Consider the following 18526-nt stretch of genomic DNA (forward strand, 5'->3'; position numbering starts at 1 on the left):
GTTTTGTGAATTGTGTTAAGTGTTTTGATAAAACCAGACTAGTTTGAAAAATTGTGTGTTAGCAATTGGAAAAAACTGTAAGAAAGCCTCACGTGTGCAGGAGGAGGCAGTGGCGCCCTCTGCTGGCGGCGGTGTGTGTCTGCAGGAGTTCATAAGAGCAGCTCTGACTGAAGGCCTCACAGAGCGCAGGCCTACTGGCGGCAGTGGTGTGCGTGATTCGCTACTTTTGTGTTTGTACATTTAATGAGTACAGCTTAAATTAGCCCCACCAACAGCTGATTTATTTGGTACTTTCATTGAAATTCCATTTGGATTAAAATTATACATAAGTGCACCTCTTTCGGCTGAACTGAATTTATGGTTTTCTCTGTGGTGTGGAATCTGCCGAACTGAATCCCGCGCTGACCTAGCATGCGGCTACTTCCTTGTTAGTGAGTCGGTGTGTGAGGCGACAAGAAGTTTCAGCCCCGCTTAAGTATGTGTGGATTTAGCTGACATTTTCCATGGGATTTTCCCTTCAGAATCCTCGCCAGGCGCAGAAAACACGCCGTTTCTAACTCTTCACCGGGAGGACCGCGCTATGGAGGCGGATTTAACGGCTGTTGTGCGGCAGATTCGCTAAGTTAGCACAGGCTGCTAACACCAGCTTTTCTTCATATGCGCGGAACTGGATTATAACTCGAGCTTTTATTGACTTCTGCGAGCGTTTCACGCGTTTATCCGACTGATGAGCGTCGGGATGCTTCGATGCGACGGATCGGCTGTGCTGTGGACGGGACCGGGCGCCGTGTGAACGCAGACACGAGCCGAGCAGCGCTTAAAGTGGATTCAAATGTTGTGCTTTGTTTGCCGGGGACTGGAACTCGAGCACTTCAGAGCGAGAAAAGTGGAATATTAAATGCCTAACCCGGAGATCATTCCCCGCGAGGGCCGAGGGAGAAGCCCGCCGCCACAGAGGAGCCAGCGCGAGGCGCGACGGAGCAAGAGCCACCGGGAGAGACACCGGGAGAAGGGGCGGTCGTCGTCCTCCTCCTCCCGCAGGAAGAAGCACAAGCACGCCCGGGAGAAGCAGCAGCAGCAGTGGCAGCAGCAGGAGCTGCTTTATGATGGCGACGCGCGGACTTTAGTGGAGTACGACGACGTGAGCTCGCAGTCCGAGCGCTTCTCCGGGAGCCCGTCGCCCAGAACCGACACGCTGTCCGCGGAGCGGCTGAGCGAAGCCGAACTTCAGGACTCTACGCCGGGCAGGAGGGAGCAGAACTCTTCCTCTCGCAGGAGCGGCGGATCGGCGGAGAAAGGCCGGCAGGAGAAGGAGATGAAGCGGAACCGCTCCGGCCGCGAGCAGGACGCGGCGTTCAAGTCCCGCAGCGGCGTGAGGAATCACGACAGTAACGGCAGGAAGCCTTCAGCCGCGTCCCAAGCGGACAAAAAGGAGTCGAAGCGACACAAAAGCAAGTCCAAACCCGAGAAGGACCCTCCGTCTGCGTACAGGGAACCGCCACAAGCTTACCGGGACGAGCGGGAGGAGCTCCGGGCCTACCGGAGGAGCAGTCCGAGCTTCAAAGCGGCGGATAGTCCTTACGGGACGTCTTATTCCTATGGATACCAATCCCCGAACACAAACTACCCGTTTATTTCCAGGAGGAGCCCCCGGAGGCTGTCTCCCAGCTCGACCTACTACGGTCGGGAGTCGGAGCTGTACGGAGCCTCTAACGTGTCGAAGTCACCGAGCTCGTACTCGAGCAGTAAGAGGAAGCGCTCGCCGTCCAGCCCGTACTGGCGCCGGTCTCCGAGCTACGGCCGTCACAGCCCCTACGAGCAGGGCGAGTTCGCCGGCAGCCCGTTCGGCCAGCGCAGACGCTCCAGGAGCCCGTACAGGAAGTCGCTGAGCCCCAGCCCGGACGGCAGGTAAGAACCGGGCACGATTATTCGGGCTTTTACAGCACGTGGTCGTCAAGAACTCGCCGTGTTCGATTCTTTTGAGTCGGTTCAAACGATCACTGTCGAGTCGAAGCGAATCGAGTGTTTGACTGCTAGAGTGAAAAGTTTATTTAATTTGAATAATAGCAGAAATAAAGCAGGATAGAGATGCGTTTGTCACTTAAGCGTATGAATGATTTATCAAACACGTACAGAACGAAAGAATAGTTTTTAATAATTAGTCTAGGATTTTATTTAGCACAGTTTTTTTTTTTTAGTCAAGATGTGTAAATTAACCTCAGTTTGTTGTAAATGTAAATTACATTTAGTGTGTAAGTTATAATTATGGTGTGCTGGACTCCTCCTGGGAACTCGTAATTGTGTTTATCCTTTATTTATGAAGACTTTGTAAACTGAGCAGTTAAATATTCTCTGGCCATATTGTCTTATTGTATTTTGTTCTTGCAGTTCGCTAGTTTAATGTAAAAAAAAAAAAAAAAGTCACTCATTTCAACAAATTTACCGTCAGCACAGATTCTGACTCGCATCACGCCTCCGAATCAAACACTCGATTAAAATCAGTTTCACACTTACAATCAGGACTTTGTGGTTCATGTTTAACTCATAAATACTCATGAATAAATCTTTCAGACATGACTTGAATGCTTCATTATTGCAGTTATAATTTCTTCGACACAACCTGTTCGAAAGAATCGATTATGAGAGATTGTGTAACTCGATTATTATTTGTTTTGGGCATCTGAACTTCTGTTTGTCTGAGGGTTTACATCAACAGCCCTTACAGATACATAACATAACCGTGATTATTGACACTAATCAAATAATCTATTAAAATGAAAGGAAGCTTCTTGCACCGTTTAATGAATATCTATTATTGTTTTTACAGTAGACTAATAAATGATTATCCTGCTTCGTTTACATGCAGGAATATATTGACTTTTCATGTTTTATTCGCCTGAAACTGTGGGAAGTTTATAATTGTGCTTTTTATAAGCGCTTTTCTCTGTCAGACACAAATGCAATTTTACAAGGATCTGAAACTATATAGTTTTATTTTAATTATTTGCCTAGTTTTTAATAACTCTTGAAGCCTATAAAAGCTGTAACTCCAGTCCACCTTTTAATTCACATTCATATACTCATTCAGCTTTAATGTAAATTAATCAAATTTGTTATAAGCCGCGTCTGAAGTGGGACAGTTAAAGGACGAGTGTCAGACTGCTGAAGACAGAAGTGTAGGAGATGTTTTTGGTGTGATTTGTTTGACCTTAAAACAGTCTCTTCACCCACTGTTGATTCTTTCTACATTCTATCTGAGACACACACACACACACACACACACACACACACACACACACACACACACACACACACACACACACACACACACACACACACACACACACGCTGTATAGCGAGTGTGAGCGGTCTCTGGGCTGACTTTGCTGCGTACGCCTCTGTTTTCCGCCCTGTGTGTCAGTTATATTAGGCATATATTATGCAGCATATATTATATTATGCTGGATGTAATAAAATGAGATGTACATAAGTATATCTCATTTTGAGAAGCAAATTAAGTGCCATGACTGCATTTTTATTGGCTGATTCAGTCATAGTGTCCGTCATTCATCCGCCGTGCTGTCAGACGGTGATCATAAACTCATGGTTCAGCCGTGGATTATCTCCCATTGGCTGCTCTTGTTATTGGTAAATTGTTTCAACATAAAAAGCTGATTTAGAATAAAGGCAACAGGAAGTTTGTGATTTCTTTTGTCAACGCCTCTTTGGTGATTAAACGCATCTGATTTTATATAAGCAGTCATGTCATTTCGTTTTTGCCTTCAGTTTCATCTTTCCATAAGCGATTACAGTCTCTTTGAACGCTTTAATGCAGCTTACATTGTTAAAAGGTAAAAAAGCCATGTTATTATGTGGTTTCATAACAAGTACAGGAAACCAGAGTTTATCTGATCTCTGTATTTGAATATTGCTTTGGACTAAAGAAAACCTCAAATAAATGTCTAATATTTTCCATGTTGAGCGATGGTGTGGGAAAACCTGATTTTTAGCAATGCGTATGTATTTGTTACTTGTTTTTATTATTCACTCTTCAAGTTGATTGAATCGCCAACTACAAAATAGTGATTCTGCTGAAGTTTACTCGCCCTCATGTTGATCAGAACACGTTCACTAGCGTTCAGAAGTTTGGAGTCTGTCATGTTATGTCTTTACAGTAATACAGTAAATATACAGCAAAAACAGTTAAATTTTATTAAAATGTGAATATATAGTAAAGTGTAATTTATTCCTGTGATCAAAGCTGTAAAAATTCCTGTGCTGCTCAAGAAACATTAATGATTATTATCAATGCTGAAAACGGCTTCATATTCTTGTGGAAACCGTGACACATTTTATTTAGGATACTTTCTTTGATAAATCAGGATAAATCTTTTGTAACATTATAAATGTGTTTCTGTGTAAGTGTATAACTTCTGCACTTGACAGTTTCCTGAACTTTCAGGTATTTTCAGTAAATCTTAGTGCTTCAAACTCACCCTTTAAGGAGTTTCTGGTTTCGTCTTCCGATCTCATGGAGATTTGCATTAACTCATTCTGCTGTTGTTCTCAGGCGGACAGGAAAGTCTCGCAGCAGGAGCCCGTACCAGTCCACGCGTCATTCTCGCTCACGCAGCCGCCACCGCCACTCGCGGTCCCGCAGCCGCCCCTCCAGCCTGTCGCCCAGCACCCTGACCCTGAAGAGCAGCCTGGCCGCTGAGCTCAGCAAGCAGAAGAAGGCGAAAGCCGCCGAAGCCGCCCGCGTCAAGAGCTCCAGCAACGCCTCCACCCCGACCAAGGGCTCCTCGTCCTCCTCCGTCGCGCCTCAGCCCACCCCCGTCACCAACCACGCGCCCAAGAAGAGCAGACCGCCCTCACCGCCGCCCGTGACCGAGAAGGGCCCCAGAACGCCAGTGTCCAGCCAGCCACAGTCTCCTGTTGATCGACCCGCCAAGAGGAGCTCGGACGCCTCGCAGTCCGGCAGAGACGCCAAGGGAAAGGAGGACAAAAAGAAAGGACAGTCCATGCAGGTTAAAGAGAAGGAGCGAGAGAAAGCAGCTGCTCCGGCTGTGGCCTCTCTCCCACCGGCACCCAACAACCTGGATCCAGTGGATGGAAGCGACAGGTTTGTTTCACTAAATTCAAACCGACAAAGAGTACATCTGAATATTTAACTCTGTACTGTGTAACGAGGTCCACTAGGGCTGGGCGACAAAATCTCATTTTACAATATGAGATTTATTTCACTGTAATTTGCTGCTTATTTTTAATAACTACATCATTGCAATCAGATATGACAAAAACAATAGAAGAATGATCTATTCCAGGATGACACGCACGTTTTTAATATTAAGAGAAGATCCACCAGTATGTTCTCTTTGTCAAAATCCTTTATTACTTATTTTTTATTCAGTTAACCTTTTGGAAGGAATTAACAAAGTTAAACCAAATACGTTTTTAGAGCTTTTAGCAAAAATAGATTTTAGAAATTTAGCTTACTATACATTTTTCTGACCATGAAAGTAGCCAGAGGAGCTGACACGGAGTTAAAAACAAACAACAGATCAAAGATACAAATTAAATGCTTAAAAGTTTAGGTTCGTTTAACATGGAAAGAAATACGTCAGAAATTGAAGAATCAAATGTAAAAATAAAACACTTGCATGATTTTCACTGTATGAAGTAAATATCATTTTAGACTTAATAACTTTTGTATCTTTAATAACATTTTTAATAAAAAAATATTAAGTGAATGACTTTCTTGACTTATTGATGCTTAATAACTGTTTTTAACATGAGCATCTGCTCTTTATTTTCTCATTCGTTCATGTTTCTTTATCATTCTAAAATGTCAATAACTTTAATACTGTGATATGCAGATATATTTACATACCACAATATAAACCATATAGCAAAATCTCTAAAGAGAGACACTTTATATCATGGCCACGATATATTGCCCAGCCTTTAAGGTCTATGATTTGATGTATTGTACATTATCTTTACTGATGGCTTCCTTTTCTTTAATGTCAGTAGCTTGAAAGACTCGTCAACAACCGCAGGGAAGAAAAACTACAAACCAGAAAGGAAAGCCCGTCAGCTCCTCTCAGACCTCCCTCTTCCTCCAGAGCTCCCGGGCGTCACTCCCGGTTCACCCCACAGCCCACCTGACGATAAAAAGACGCACATCCCGCGGAAGAGACCAAAGTTTGTTGTCAAACAATCTCTTCTACCAAATCATCTCACGTTTTCTCTTTAGCAAATGCAAAAATGTACCTGTCTGGTTGTGTCGCAGAATTTGTGGCCCACGCTTCGGAGAGATCAAGGAAACGGAGATAGACTGGGGGAAGCGGTGCGTCGACAAGTTTGAAATCATTGGGATCACTGGAGAAGGTACTTATGGGCAGGTGTACAAAGCCAAGGACAAAGACACTGGTAAGGATGCTCTCAGACATCTATATTATGCATGATATATCAAAATAAAATAGATATCGCAATAGTGCGATTTGTAACCGCTGTATTTCTGCCGTTCCATAAGTGCCACTTAGCGACTTCATTCAGAATTAAAATATAATCATTTATCATTTTCATTCATCCCTTTTCTTAAAAATGTTTTAAAGGCTAAAATGTGAGATCATTTTATAAATTTGTCAACCTGTATTTGAATGATAAGTTGTTTAAATCATGGTTTTTACAGTAATTTTATGGTTTAGTATGTTTCCGAGACTTGCACTACCTCACTCGTGGTGTTAATTTTATTAAAAAAGGTCGTAAATAACCTTAAATTTGATTTTAAAAACCCTGCAGATACCTTGAACTTACTACAACACTACATTGAACTTAGTTTATTATTTCAGCATTTTAAAAAGCCTACAATTGGGGAAAAAAAAAAAAAAAAAAAAAATATATATATATAAATATATATATATATATATATATATATATATATATATATATATATATATATATATATATATAATATAGAAATATAGAAATATAGAAGAGTTTGGTTCCAAAACGCGATAAACACCATTTTCAAAAAAATTGAGTTTCCGCCAAAATCAGTATAGTATCTGGCCGGTATTGAAAAATGCAAAATGCAATATCTGTCGCGTTATTCTGTCATGTTTCCTTCCTTTCTTTCCAAAACGCGACAAATGCCAGTCTCTTTTTTTCTGCAGAACGCGTTATATCCGCTCTCGACCAATCACAGCGCACCATTCCACCCTCTGTAAACATTGAAGGCTTTTTTAAAAGCCGTTTTTAATACCAATGTACTCAGCAAATGTGTTTATTTAACCGTGCTGTGGCGCCAGATACTCTTTAATCGGTAATGACAAATAATTCATAACATTAACAAGATGACCATTTTGGGAATGTATTTGTCGGCTGAATGTATTTTTCGTAAAATGCCTGAATATAAGTTAAATATTGGCACAGTTTAGACTCTGTCATATATGTGAATCAACTTACTTTGTTGTGTATTTTCAATTTGAAAAATAACTTTTATATTGATGGATTAATTGCATTTTGAAAAAAAAAGTGTCATGGATTTATTGCATTTTGGGGAAAAAATTATACGTTTTTATAATAAACTTTTTAAAATCAAGATGTAGATTTGAATTTTTAATGTTTTTATATCCAAAAGATGCTATGTGAAAGTTTGAAACAGACAATAGGGGTTTTCATCATGCCACTTTCTTGGTAAAGAAAACTCCTTTTTACTCCAATTAATCAAAATGGAGTTATTGCGTTTTGGAACCAAACTCTTCATATATATATATAATTGTACCCGAGAGTGACTCCATTACACGCCACTGCAGGAATACACCCACATTTGACGGGTTAGCCGGTGTTAATGTCAAGCCCTGTTTTTCCAGTATTGTGCAGCTCTGCTCTATATATGCCGTGACGATAGAATTGTAGTCTTCGTTCGCTGTGCTTTAACTGTGACCTGTTTCACTGTGACCTTAATGGATTTGTATGCTAATGCAGTCCGAGACCATTAATCACTTCATCTTTCTGCTCTTGCTTGTTCAGCTGAGTTGGTGGCCCTAAAGAAGGTCCGTTTGGACAATGAGAAGGAGGGTTTCCCCATCACAGCCATCAGGGAGATCAAGATCCTGCGGCAGCTCAACCACAAGAGCATCATCAACATGAAGGAGATCGTCACTGACAAAGAAGACGCCTTAGACTTCAAGAACGACAAAGGTATGGCATTGGAGATGACCCGTCCTTCTCGGAGGTTTTTCCTCTTACTGTTGCCGTAATGAATGCGTTTCATCTCACAGGGGCGTTTTACCTGGTGTTTGAGTACATGGACCACGACCTGATGGGCCTCCTGGAGTCGGGCCTCGTACACTTCAACGAGAGCCACATCAAGTCTTTCATGAGGCAGCTGCTGGAAGGACTGGATTACTGCCACAAGAAGAACTTCCTGCACAGGGATATCAAGTGCTCCAACATCCTGCTCAATAACAAGTCAGTGCCGAAGAGATTCACATTGTTCATACTTGTTTTTCAGGGTGTCGGACACCTTCAGATATGAGCAAATGTACTGGCATTAGTCCAAATCATTGTGAACAAACTTTCACTGTAACTTCATATTATATCATCTGATTTGTGTCCTGCAGGGGTCAGATCAAGCTGGCAGATTTTGGATTGGCCCGTCTGTACAACTCTGAAGAGAGGTACGTATCATCCTGACCTGGTTCAGCAGCAGTTATGAGCCGTGTCAGGTGAGTAGAGCGACTCTGACGTGTCTTGTCCTTCTCCAGTCGGCCCTACACCAATAAGGTGATCACTCTGTGGTACCGCCCACCCGAGCTGCTGCTAGGAGAAGAGAGGTACACGCCTGCCATCGACGTGTGGAGCTGCGGGTAAATGCCATGCTATCGATTAGGGCTGCAGCACGATATATGGAAATAAAATCAAGATCACGATATGGCTTAGTGCAATTGTCAAATCCTGCAGACTGTGATTAATTAAATAATGTATCAATTTACACCATGTGCTGAGAAATAAACTTCCTAAAGTGTTTAATGGGTGGGAAGGGGCTTTAGGGACAGGGACAAGTGATTCCCAATAAAGCAGCATCCATTCATGATTTTAATAAATAATTTCATATACATGAATGAATGTTGTTTCATACTGTTTTATGATATACTACAAGGTGCAGATAGAATCTGTCAGTGTAAATGGCATCTAACAACTATTTACACTTGGAAAGAAAATATTGCTTTTGCACTTGATGTAAATGACGTTTAATGCAGTTTGCAGTTTGCACAAAGAAAATGCTATCCAACCCATCAAAATTAAAGCTTGATGGTTTAACCTTCTGAAAATAAAAAAGGCATAAATAGTAGTAGTGTAATTTTACGGTTGTACTAAAAAAAATAAAACTTTTATAAAATACTCTCATTTTACAGTACTACAATATGTTTCTTTTGATTTATATAATTATTTAATAATAAAAATTATTTTATACTGAATTAGTCAGAAACATTGGGAATGTGCCTTATGCAAACTGAAGTGGAGCGAGATTTTTATAGTGTACTTGTAGTGTAAGAGCTTTGAGTAAATATCCAGATTTTAAATTTTTCACTCATTCTAGAACACTGGTTCTGAATTGTTGACTCCAAGGCCCCATAATTTGAAGAATTAAAGATCAGGATTATTCCTACCGGATGAAATATTCTAGATTTTATTCTTTTAATAAGAATTCCCATGACCCAATTTCCATGTCTAAAAATCACTCTTTTAGAATCATTCTAAGTAGAGATGCACCGATTTTTCCGTCAATACCAATTATTATTATTGAGAATGATATCTGCCGATACAGATAGTTTTGAATTTCTTAATTAACGCTGTGAACTATACAACCCTCTCATTTGGCACACTACTTTATATATTAAGAGTTTACAATTAACAACTTAGCCCAGAATTCATCTGCTATTTATTTTCAGATATAATAATTACTCAAACAAAAACTGAACTGTTTGTATACAACTTGTATACTGCACATGAGGTAGTTTTCACAACTCTTGTGTTCATGACCGATTTATTCAAACATATATAATTGACAGTCAATAAGCTCCTCTAGTGTTTTTTATAACTAATAAAAAACAGAAAAAGTAAATGTCTCAATGTTATTTTTTTCCAGTATCATGCAGCCCTCCTGTTTAGAGTATAATCACTCCAATTTTCACCTTCTCAATGTTTTGACCTTTTATGTCACAGGTGCATTCTGGGAGAGCTTTTCACAAAGAAGCCCATCTTTCAGGCCAACCAGGAGCTAGCACAGCTAGAGCTCATAAGGTAACAAAATGTAAAAAAATTTTTTGTTTGGAGATCCAGACGAATGATTCACTAACACGTATAACTGTGTCCGATCCAGTCGTATCTGCGGCAGCCCTTGCCCCGCCGTGTGGCCAGACGTCATCAAGCTGCCCTACTTCAACACCATGAAACCAAAGAAACAGTACCGGCGGAGACTAAGGGAAGAGTTCGCTTTGTGAGTAATCAGAAATGAATGAAACCAGTCCAGTCTGTTTTAAAGGGCGTCGCAGCTCATGACTGCAGTGGCAGATGAATAAAGGATGTTTATGGATGCGTGTTTTTGTTTAACTCTTATGAGGAAAGTTTTATCCAAAAACTCAGTTTTAATTACAATGTGATGAGGTCATGTGATTTCTGGTCAGAAGAAAATGGAAAAATCACTTTTTTCACTTGCTGATAAAGATGGGAAGCCTTGAGCACTGAGGATTCGCAGCAGGCGTGTAATTGACGTTTTGTTTTATTACTCTCATGCTGCCACTGAGAATCAAAGGGAAAATAACTTCACACACGCTTGTTGCATCATAAACCAGCTAAATGAGTATACTGTGGCAATCTTTATAGCTGTTCTTCATCATTGTCTTCTTAACACTTTAATTTGATAAACTTCCAATTTGCTGTGTAGAAATTCCCACCAGTAATAACATCATCGGCTTTATGTGCATTTATGAAAATGATTATTGCGACAGTATTAGACGTGTAGAGAGAATTTGTTTTCTCTTTTTTATTAACTGTAATAAAGATCAGTGTCAGTGATATGTTTGCAGTGACGGTTCATTTCAATGTTTCAGTATTCCTCTGATGGCCCTGGATTTGTTTGACCACATGCTAGCGCTGGACCCGAGCAAACGCTGCACTGCAGAACAAGCTCTCAACAGCGACTTCCTCAAAGATGTGGATCCCGCCAAGATGCCCCCGCCTGAGTATGAGAGATTTTATGTGGTGTTTCCTTTTTATTATGATTTTTCTGATATTTCCTTTCATGCTGTGTGTAATATAGCAGCTGTTTGTTAATCTAATACGTCTGAAAAGTTTCAAAGATCAAAGTGCAGATGAATGGAGTTATTGTTTGTCCTAAAAGAAGTAAGGGATTCTGAACTGAAACGAGTCGTCAGTAATTCGGTCTCACTTCCTGCTGAACCTATGCAGGTTTGTTACTCATTTGCATAATGTCAGCCTATTGGCTGAACAGCGTGTGTTTGCCCCGCCCTCAATTACTGCAGTCGTATCTGAGACTGGAAGAGTTTGGTTCGTGTTGTTCAAACTCTGTTTTCTACACTTTGATGAGATTGATTCGGTAAAACCGTCGTTACTGTTCGAATCACTGCGAATCAAGAGCTGAGATTCAGATACGATAATGAGCGTTTGGTTTCTGACCAAACAGTTGTCTTCACTTCACTTATAATTTCAAATATTGGTTTGGAAAACAAGTTTATTTAAGACAGTTTAGTCTATGCTTTCTCAGATTAAAGTATCTCACCTCTGATCTGTTTCTTCTCTCTAGTCTCCCTCTTTGGCAGGACTGCCATGAACTGTGGAGTAAGAAGCGGCGGCGGCAGAAGCAGATGCCGGAGGAGCTGAGCGCCCCCAAAGCCCCCCGGAAGGAGCTGGGCCTGGACGACAGCCGCAGCAACACGCCACAGGGCTTCCCTGCCGCTGCGGGACACAAAGGGACGAGTGCTGCTGCCGCTGCGGCCCTGCTGGGTAAGAACATCCGCTCAAGAAACCTTCATCCTCTGCTAGTAATCCTCCTATTGACAATTACATTAGTCGTGTCCCACATGACATACTATACGCTATGCACTATATACTCAACCATCAAGTGTGTGATGTTTAAAAGGTTAGGGCGGGGCTTGATTTTGTCTGTGGGGAATTGATTGGATGGTTGTGGTTTGCTATTGGTGGATCTCATGTGAGTGACAGGTTGCCCCGCCCTCATCATCAGAGAACAGAAGAGATGCTGCAAGAGGAAGATATTCTGATTCAAGATTACCAGAACATGAATTGAACACAATAATGATGATGTGCAGCGATAAAACAAACACTGCAATTTTCCATTAAAAAATGATTGTCAGATTTGATTTCATGACTTTAAAGCTGTGGCTGTTTAGTGCATGAAGTGTTCATTCCACAGTAAGTGCTGACATGGAAATGGACTTCTGGACTTTAACCACAAGATAAACTTTACAAGTGCCAGAAGTTTAATGGCATCTCGGCCCGTTTCTCAGCAGCGAGGAACTGAGTCTGATGAAGCTTCGTTTACAACCCATTCAAGCTTCCCTTGTCTTTCTCTTCTAGACCCCAAAGCTCCCAACTCACAACTGACTCAAGAACAGCTGGCTGTGCTTCTGAACCTATTTCAGTCCAAAAGCGCCCCGGTGGGATCGGCCCAGTTCGCCCAGACCGTGGGTTCGAAGATGAACCCAGAGACGCTCCAGCAGCTGACGAAGGCTTTGCCCCCTGGACCACTGGAGTCTGAAAGACCCCCAGAACCGCCTCCGCTCCCCACGGTCTCTAAACCCCCTCAGCCGCCTCCAACAGGGGGCGGAGCTCCTCGCACCCCGCCCATGCCCAAGCCCCCTTCGCCTCCCACCCCGCAGCAGTCGGGGAAGACTGACGGAGAGGCCTCGGCCGCAGCCACACAGACCGCCGTCACCATGCTCCTCGCTCAGCTGCTCAAGGTCCAGCAGGGTGCGACGGGAGAGATCATGGGGTTCGAGGGCGCTGAGGGCGTCGTCTCAAACGCAGCAGGTCTACATGAGATCAAGCCTCCACCTGAGCCCAGCCCCGTCTCTCCAGGTAACGTCATACATCCGACACCGTCAGACATCACATGCTCCTCCTTTTGAAAGAGTACAATTCTACACTGTGATCCAAATTATTATGAAAGTGACACGTCAGTAGGATTTCAGGATAAACAGAGAGACTAATATTATCGTAGATACCATTCTTCTTCTGATGTACATCTGGTGTTATAGGAAGTGTTCCCAGTTCCAGCTGACCTCATTTATGCAGCCTAATAATCCTTAAACGGATGTGAAATATAAATTGATAATGTGTTATGTGTATGCCAGGTTAAAGTTGTGTTTTTAGTCTAGATTTAAACTGACAGAGTGTGTCTGCTTCCCGAACAGTGATAGGAAGATTATTCCAGAGTTTAGGTGTTAATAGGAGAAGGATCTGCCGCCCGCGGTTGATTTTGATATTCTAGGTATTATCAGCTGGCCTGAATTCTGAGATCGCAATAGACGTGAAGGACTATAATGCTTTAAGAGCTCGCTCAGGTACTGGGGAGATAAACCATTTAGTGCTTTGTAAGTAACTAGCAATACTTTAAAATCTAGGTTATCTAACTGTTATCGATCTCAGACCGGTTTGTTAAAGGTTTGTCAGGTCTTGGGTAAATGAAAACCCTACTTTGATTCCACATTATTAAGCAAGTCACAGTTCTCATGCGATAAAGGGAGGAAGAAAGATCTTTCTGAAGATGAACAGCATGGCATGCTGCAAAAGGCATGAAAAGGAGATTATCGAACTATCATAATTGTAATTAACAGAACAGGAGATCTCGGTCAGATAAAGGCTTAAGGAAAGACTAACTAACCAAAGCTCACAAAGAGAAACCTTTACAGCGGGTGTAGAAATATATTTTCAAACTGATTTATTTCTGTTGTGTTTTTTGAAATCATTTTATTTCAGAAGGCACTATCCTCTTTTTATACCATAGCAGGAAATGGTCCGTTATAAACACATCTCCACATATCTTGCAGAAGTCATTTTGACACCCTTAAGCCCCATTTGGACGGGATTAGTAAAGTAATCATTACCAGAGCGTCACGGTGATTTTAGTCCCGTCCGAATGTGCCATATCAGTTATCATTACGGACAATGTCAGTAAAGATTACGGCGACGTTTACCTTCTGTAAAACAGTCTGGAAAAATTACCTTGGGTTCGAATAGACCCGCTGTAAATATGTACAGTAAAATTCTGTCATTTCCTGTTTAAAAGTAGTTTTCTGCGCATTTTTTTTTTCAAGCATGGAAGTGCTTGAAGAAACATTAGTTGTGTTGTAAATGGCGGGACAAATCTGTGGCAAACCAAGTATTTTCCACACAACATTCAGAGCAAAAAGAAGATCGAAAGCACTGGTCAGAGGCACAAAACTAATTTTATCTTTAGCTAAGTGCCCATTACATCACAATCCAATCAGAATTTAATGAATAAATCGTTTGACCATACCTAATTGTTATATATAGTTTATATATTTAGATTATATGTGTTTGCACACATGGTATCAGGAAGTAACGTATACCCACATGACGACAGGGAGGTGACGGCGGTGCGTAAACAGTTACTCCTCCCACTTCTGCTCGTTTTGATGAGATGTCTTGTCCCGTGCGAATTGGTCATTAATTTTACACGCGTCGTGTGTTTCTACACCCGCTGTAAAGGTTTCTCTTCGTGAGCTTTGGTTGGAGGCGGCTGGAGCATGGAGAGCTTTCTTCAGACTTCAGAGACTCCAGCAGCTTCAGACACCGGTTTCCTGTTTCTGCTCGACAGTGGCTTTTTTATAGTCCTTTTGATAGTTAATTTTTGACAGAAACATTCCTTAATAAGCCTTTATCTGATCGAGTTCTCCTGTTCTATAAATTACAATTCTTATGATAATCTCCAGTTTTCACACAATATTAGCTGTTTTTTCATGGCTTTTGCATAACATTGCACCACGCCATGCTGTTCATCTTCAGAAAGATCTTCCTTGCATGAGAACTGTGACTTGCTTAATAATGTGGAACAGCCTCTTTAAGAAGACCTGTGAGGAGGAGTTGTGCCATAACTAAACAAACACAATCTGCTTCGCAAAGGAAAACTCGACTCGCAAACAAACACAGTGATGTGCAAATACAAAGGTCAGTTTGAGTGAAAACGCAGAGGAGTAACAAATATGTGTGTATTGTGTTTTACAAATATAAATAAATGAGCCTGCATCATATTTCACAACTGCTAACCATTCTACAAATGACCTGTAACCTTTGAACAAATACCAAATCTGGTGCACACAAAACCACAGCTGTCTGTTACTGTAAGACACTTTCCTTTTGAGATCTCTCGGCCCAAAAAAAATGATGTTACTACACGTTCCAATAAAGGTTTGGAAAAAACAGCATTTCAGCCTATAAATAATTAAGAAAAGCAACGAGTCAAAATTAGGGCTGCACGATTTTGGATATGGAAATGATCGAAATATCGCAAAAGTGCATATCGTGATCGGAATATCGCAATGGCCTGTGATAACTGCATGATTTTAATAATCCAAAATATTACAAAGTCCAAGTTTTAATAAGAGAAGTACACAGAAAGACGCTCTCAGACAGTGTGTGATCTCAAATTCAGTTCTCTTCTGCAGATTATATGGCCAAATACACAAATTGTTAAAAAAAAAATGCCCATCTTGGTGAATATTCATGTAAACACAGTCAGGTATGTCTTAAGTGGACTAAACAGTTGAGAAAGAAAGCGCGTGTGAACATGTATAAGATCTGTCGGCTCTTAAAGTGACAGCAGTCTGATAAACCTGCTGCCTTGCTTTAGATTTTTACACATTCACTTAAAAACCGTCCAATTTCCACAATGGTCTGAACAAAACTGATGGAAAAGCTGAATGAGAGTGTAAATCCATTCTCTGAGAGTAGGTGGCGCCTATGGAGGTAAACGTCAATGAAAGACAGCAGCTTCCCTTCAGAAACGCATTCAAATCATTTCCTTCAGCACTCGTGTAAATCTGCTTTCCCTCGTGACGCTGTTGTTAACACTGCTTTCCCTCGTGACGCTGTTGTTAACACTGCTTTATGTCAGACAGCATTGACTGTAACACCTTCGTTCATCTTCAGAACACATTAAGATATTTTTGATGAAATCCGATGGCTCAGTGAGGCCTGAGCAATGACATTTCCTCTCTCAAGATCCATTAATGTACTAAAAACATATTTAAATCAGGTCATGTGAGTACAGTGGTTCAATATTAATATTATAAAGCCACGAGAATATCTTTGGTGCGCCAAAAAAACAAAATAACGACTTATTTAGTGATGGTGGATTTCAAAACACTGCTTCAGGAAGATTCGGAGCGTTATGAATCAGTGTGTCGGATCATGATTCGGATCGCGTGTCAAACTGCTGAAATCACGTGACTTTGGTGCTCCGAACCGCTGATTCGACACACTGCTTCAGGAAGCATCGGAGCGTTATGAATTAGTGTTTTGAAACCGGCCATCACTAAATAAGTCGTTATTTTGTAATTAATTTTTTCACTGAGCCATCAGATTTCATCAAAAATATCTTAATTTGTGTTCTGAAGATGAACGAAGGTCTTATGGGTGTGGAACGACATGAGGGTGAGTAATTAATGACATTATTTTCATTTTTGGGTGAACTAACCCTTTAATATAATCCGTACGTTCTACGGTCGCCATGTTGTCACATGACCCATGATGTCACTGTGACTCCTTCAGTCTCGCCAGAAGCAGTTGGTCATCCAGGTACTTTGCGTCTGCTGAATTTGGACCCACTGCTCTTCACATACAGTTTTTCACTCACTTTTTTTTTTCTTTATTTGTAAAGGCACCATGTACCGTTTTTAACACGAATGTTTCATTCCATGCATTTGCACACAGGCTAGTTTTCCTTTAGTGGAGAAGTGTAATGTGAGCGTCTGCTGTTGTTTCTCTCAGTGTCTGAAGGGGGCGTCTCGTCCTCCAGGCCTCTAGAGCCTCTCTCCATTCTCCCGCCAGACCAGAGACCCCCAGAACCTCCGGAACCGCCTCCCTGCGCAGACCTGGACTACCGGCAGGCCCCCGAGACCAAACCGGCTCCGCCGCCCTCGGCAGGCCCGGCAGACGCTCCTAGACCTCCGGAGCCGGACTATCCGCCGCCGCCCAGGCCAGCGGAGGGACCCGGTTACGGGGCGGACTTTAGCCGGCCGCCTCCGCCGTTTCCTCACGCGGGCTTCGCAGACAGCTACCTCGGTCACATGATGGGGGGCGGGCTGCCCCCCCGCCCCCCTCTCGCCCCGGACGCCTTCGCTCACGGAGCAGCCGCCAGCGCGGCCGGTGCCGGAGGCGGCAGCATGGTGTTCAGCGGAGACAAGGACCATCGCTTCGAGTACAATCACGTCGGCCCCGGGCCCCCGCCGCCCCCCCCGGGACAAGCCTGGACGTCGCCGTCCCAATCCGTGCCGCTCGGGTACGTTCCCCATGTGAACACGGCGGCGCTGCGGGGCAGAGGACTGCCTTTCTGATCGGCACGGCCGACGAACTCACTAAGGATGATCGCGTCGGGACAGGAAGACTCTAAAGACACGTGCAGCGCCTCAAACCAGCACTAAACGTCTCAGAACTTGATTTGTAATATTTCTGAATAATTCGAGGGTTGAAACTGGAGGGACGAACTGTTGGGATGGGAATTTTTGCGTTTCCCACTCATACCATTTCATAGAGCTGTTTTTCGTTTTTCCCTCCAATTGATTTTTGTAATCTATTCTACTGCTGTCTTTTAAATTAAAATTGTACCTTTTTTGCGTGTGCATTTACCGTGCAGGGTAAGTGTTTTTATGACCTGTACCGTAGCGTCTCCTGAACCGCGTGAGGACAGACTAGTATTACCGTGTTTTGCACTACTGAATAAAGTAGGTGGAAACAAGCGAATGTGCTGTATCTGCACATGTAAATGACCAGTAATGTAATTCGTTTTCTTTTTATTTTCTTTCCCTCCTTCAGTCTTTTTTTTCTTCTTCTTTTTCCTTCCTGATGATTGAACGATTATGTCACAAGGTTAGAATCACTGGAGGGGCTTTTAAAGACTCCAGGTCGACTGGCAGCACTTGTGTGATCGAGCTGGTGAATCTACTGAACACGTGAACGGATCAAAGCTGTGTTTCTCACCGGTTCCCACCAGCTCTTGTCTATAGCCATTGTAAAATTGAAAGTAAAGAGACATTTAAATGATTTTCAAGGAGATGAGCAATGATGTCTTTTTTTGTATGAAGATGTTTTCCCCCCTTTGGCAAATGTTTATTAAAGAAATGCCAATAATGTAACATGTGCTGGTATTTTTAATTGTGTGCGTCAGGTACATGCCTTTATAGGAACATCAGCAGTGAGGTCAAGCTGACATTGCCAAAAACTGTAAGTTTTT

The 18526-nt window shown here is 42.2% G+C and overlaps 1 protein-coding gene across 2 annotated transcripts; it reads left to right on the top strand.

The window, feature by feature from the left end:
- Nucleotides 1–101: 101 nt before the first annotated feature.
- Nucleotides 102–18471, top strand: cdk13 (cyclin dependent kinase 13). 2 transcript variants are annotated; one of them, XM_067377312.1, is made up of 14 exons: nucleotides 102–1908; nucleotides 4571–5122; nucleotides 6034–6204; nucleotides 6293–6432; nucleotides 8038–8208; nucleotides 8289–8478; nucleotides 8631–8687; nucleotides 8775–8876; nucleotides 10237–10314; nucleotides 10394–10510; nucleotides 11124–11255; nucleotides 11837–12036; nucleotides 12631–13131; nucleotides 17065–18471. In XM_067377312.1, exons 1-14 carry the CDS (start codon nucleotides 899–901, stop codon nucleotides 17628–17630), a joined length of 3987 nt encoding a protein of 1328 aa, XP_067233413.1. In that variant the 5' UTR covers nucleotides 102–898; the 3' UTR covers nucleotides 17631–18471. The 2 variants fall into 2 exon arrangements, with proteins under 2 accessions (XP_067233413.1, XP_067233412.1); XM_067377311.1 differs by having other exon boundaries at nucleotides 105–1908; nucleotides 6031–6204; nucleotides 17065–18467.
- Nucleotides 18472–18526: the final 55 nt, after the last annotated feature.

The sequence above is a fragment of the Chanodichthys erythropterus genome, chromosome 23 (assembly GCF_024489055.1).
Source record: "Chanodichthys erythropterus isolate Z2021 chromosome 23, ASM2448905v1, whole genome shotgun sequence".
In the NCBI taxonomy this organism is placed as follows: Eukaryota; Metazoa; Chordata; class Actinopteri; order Cypriniformes; family Xenocyprididae; genus Chanodichthys; species Chanodichthys erythropterus.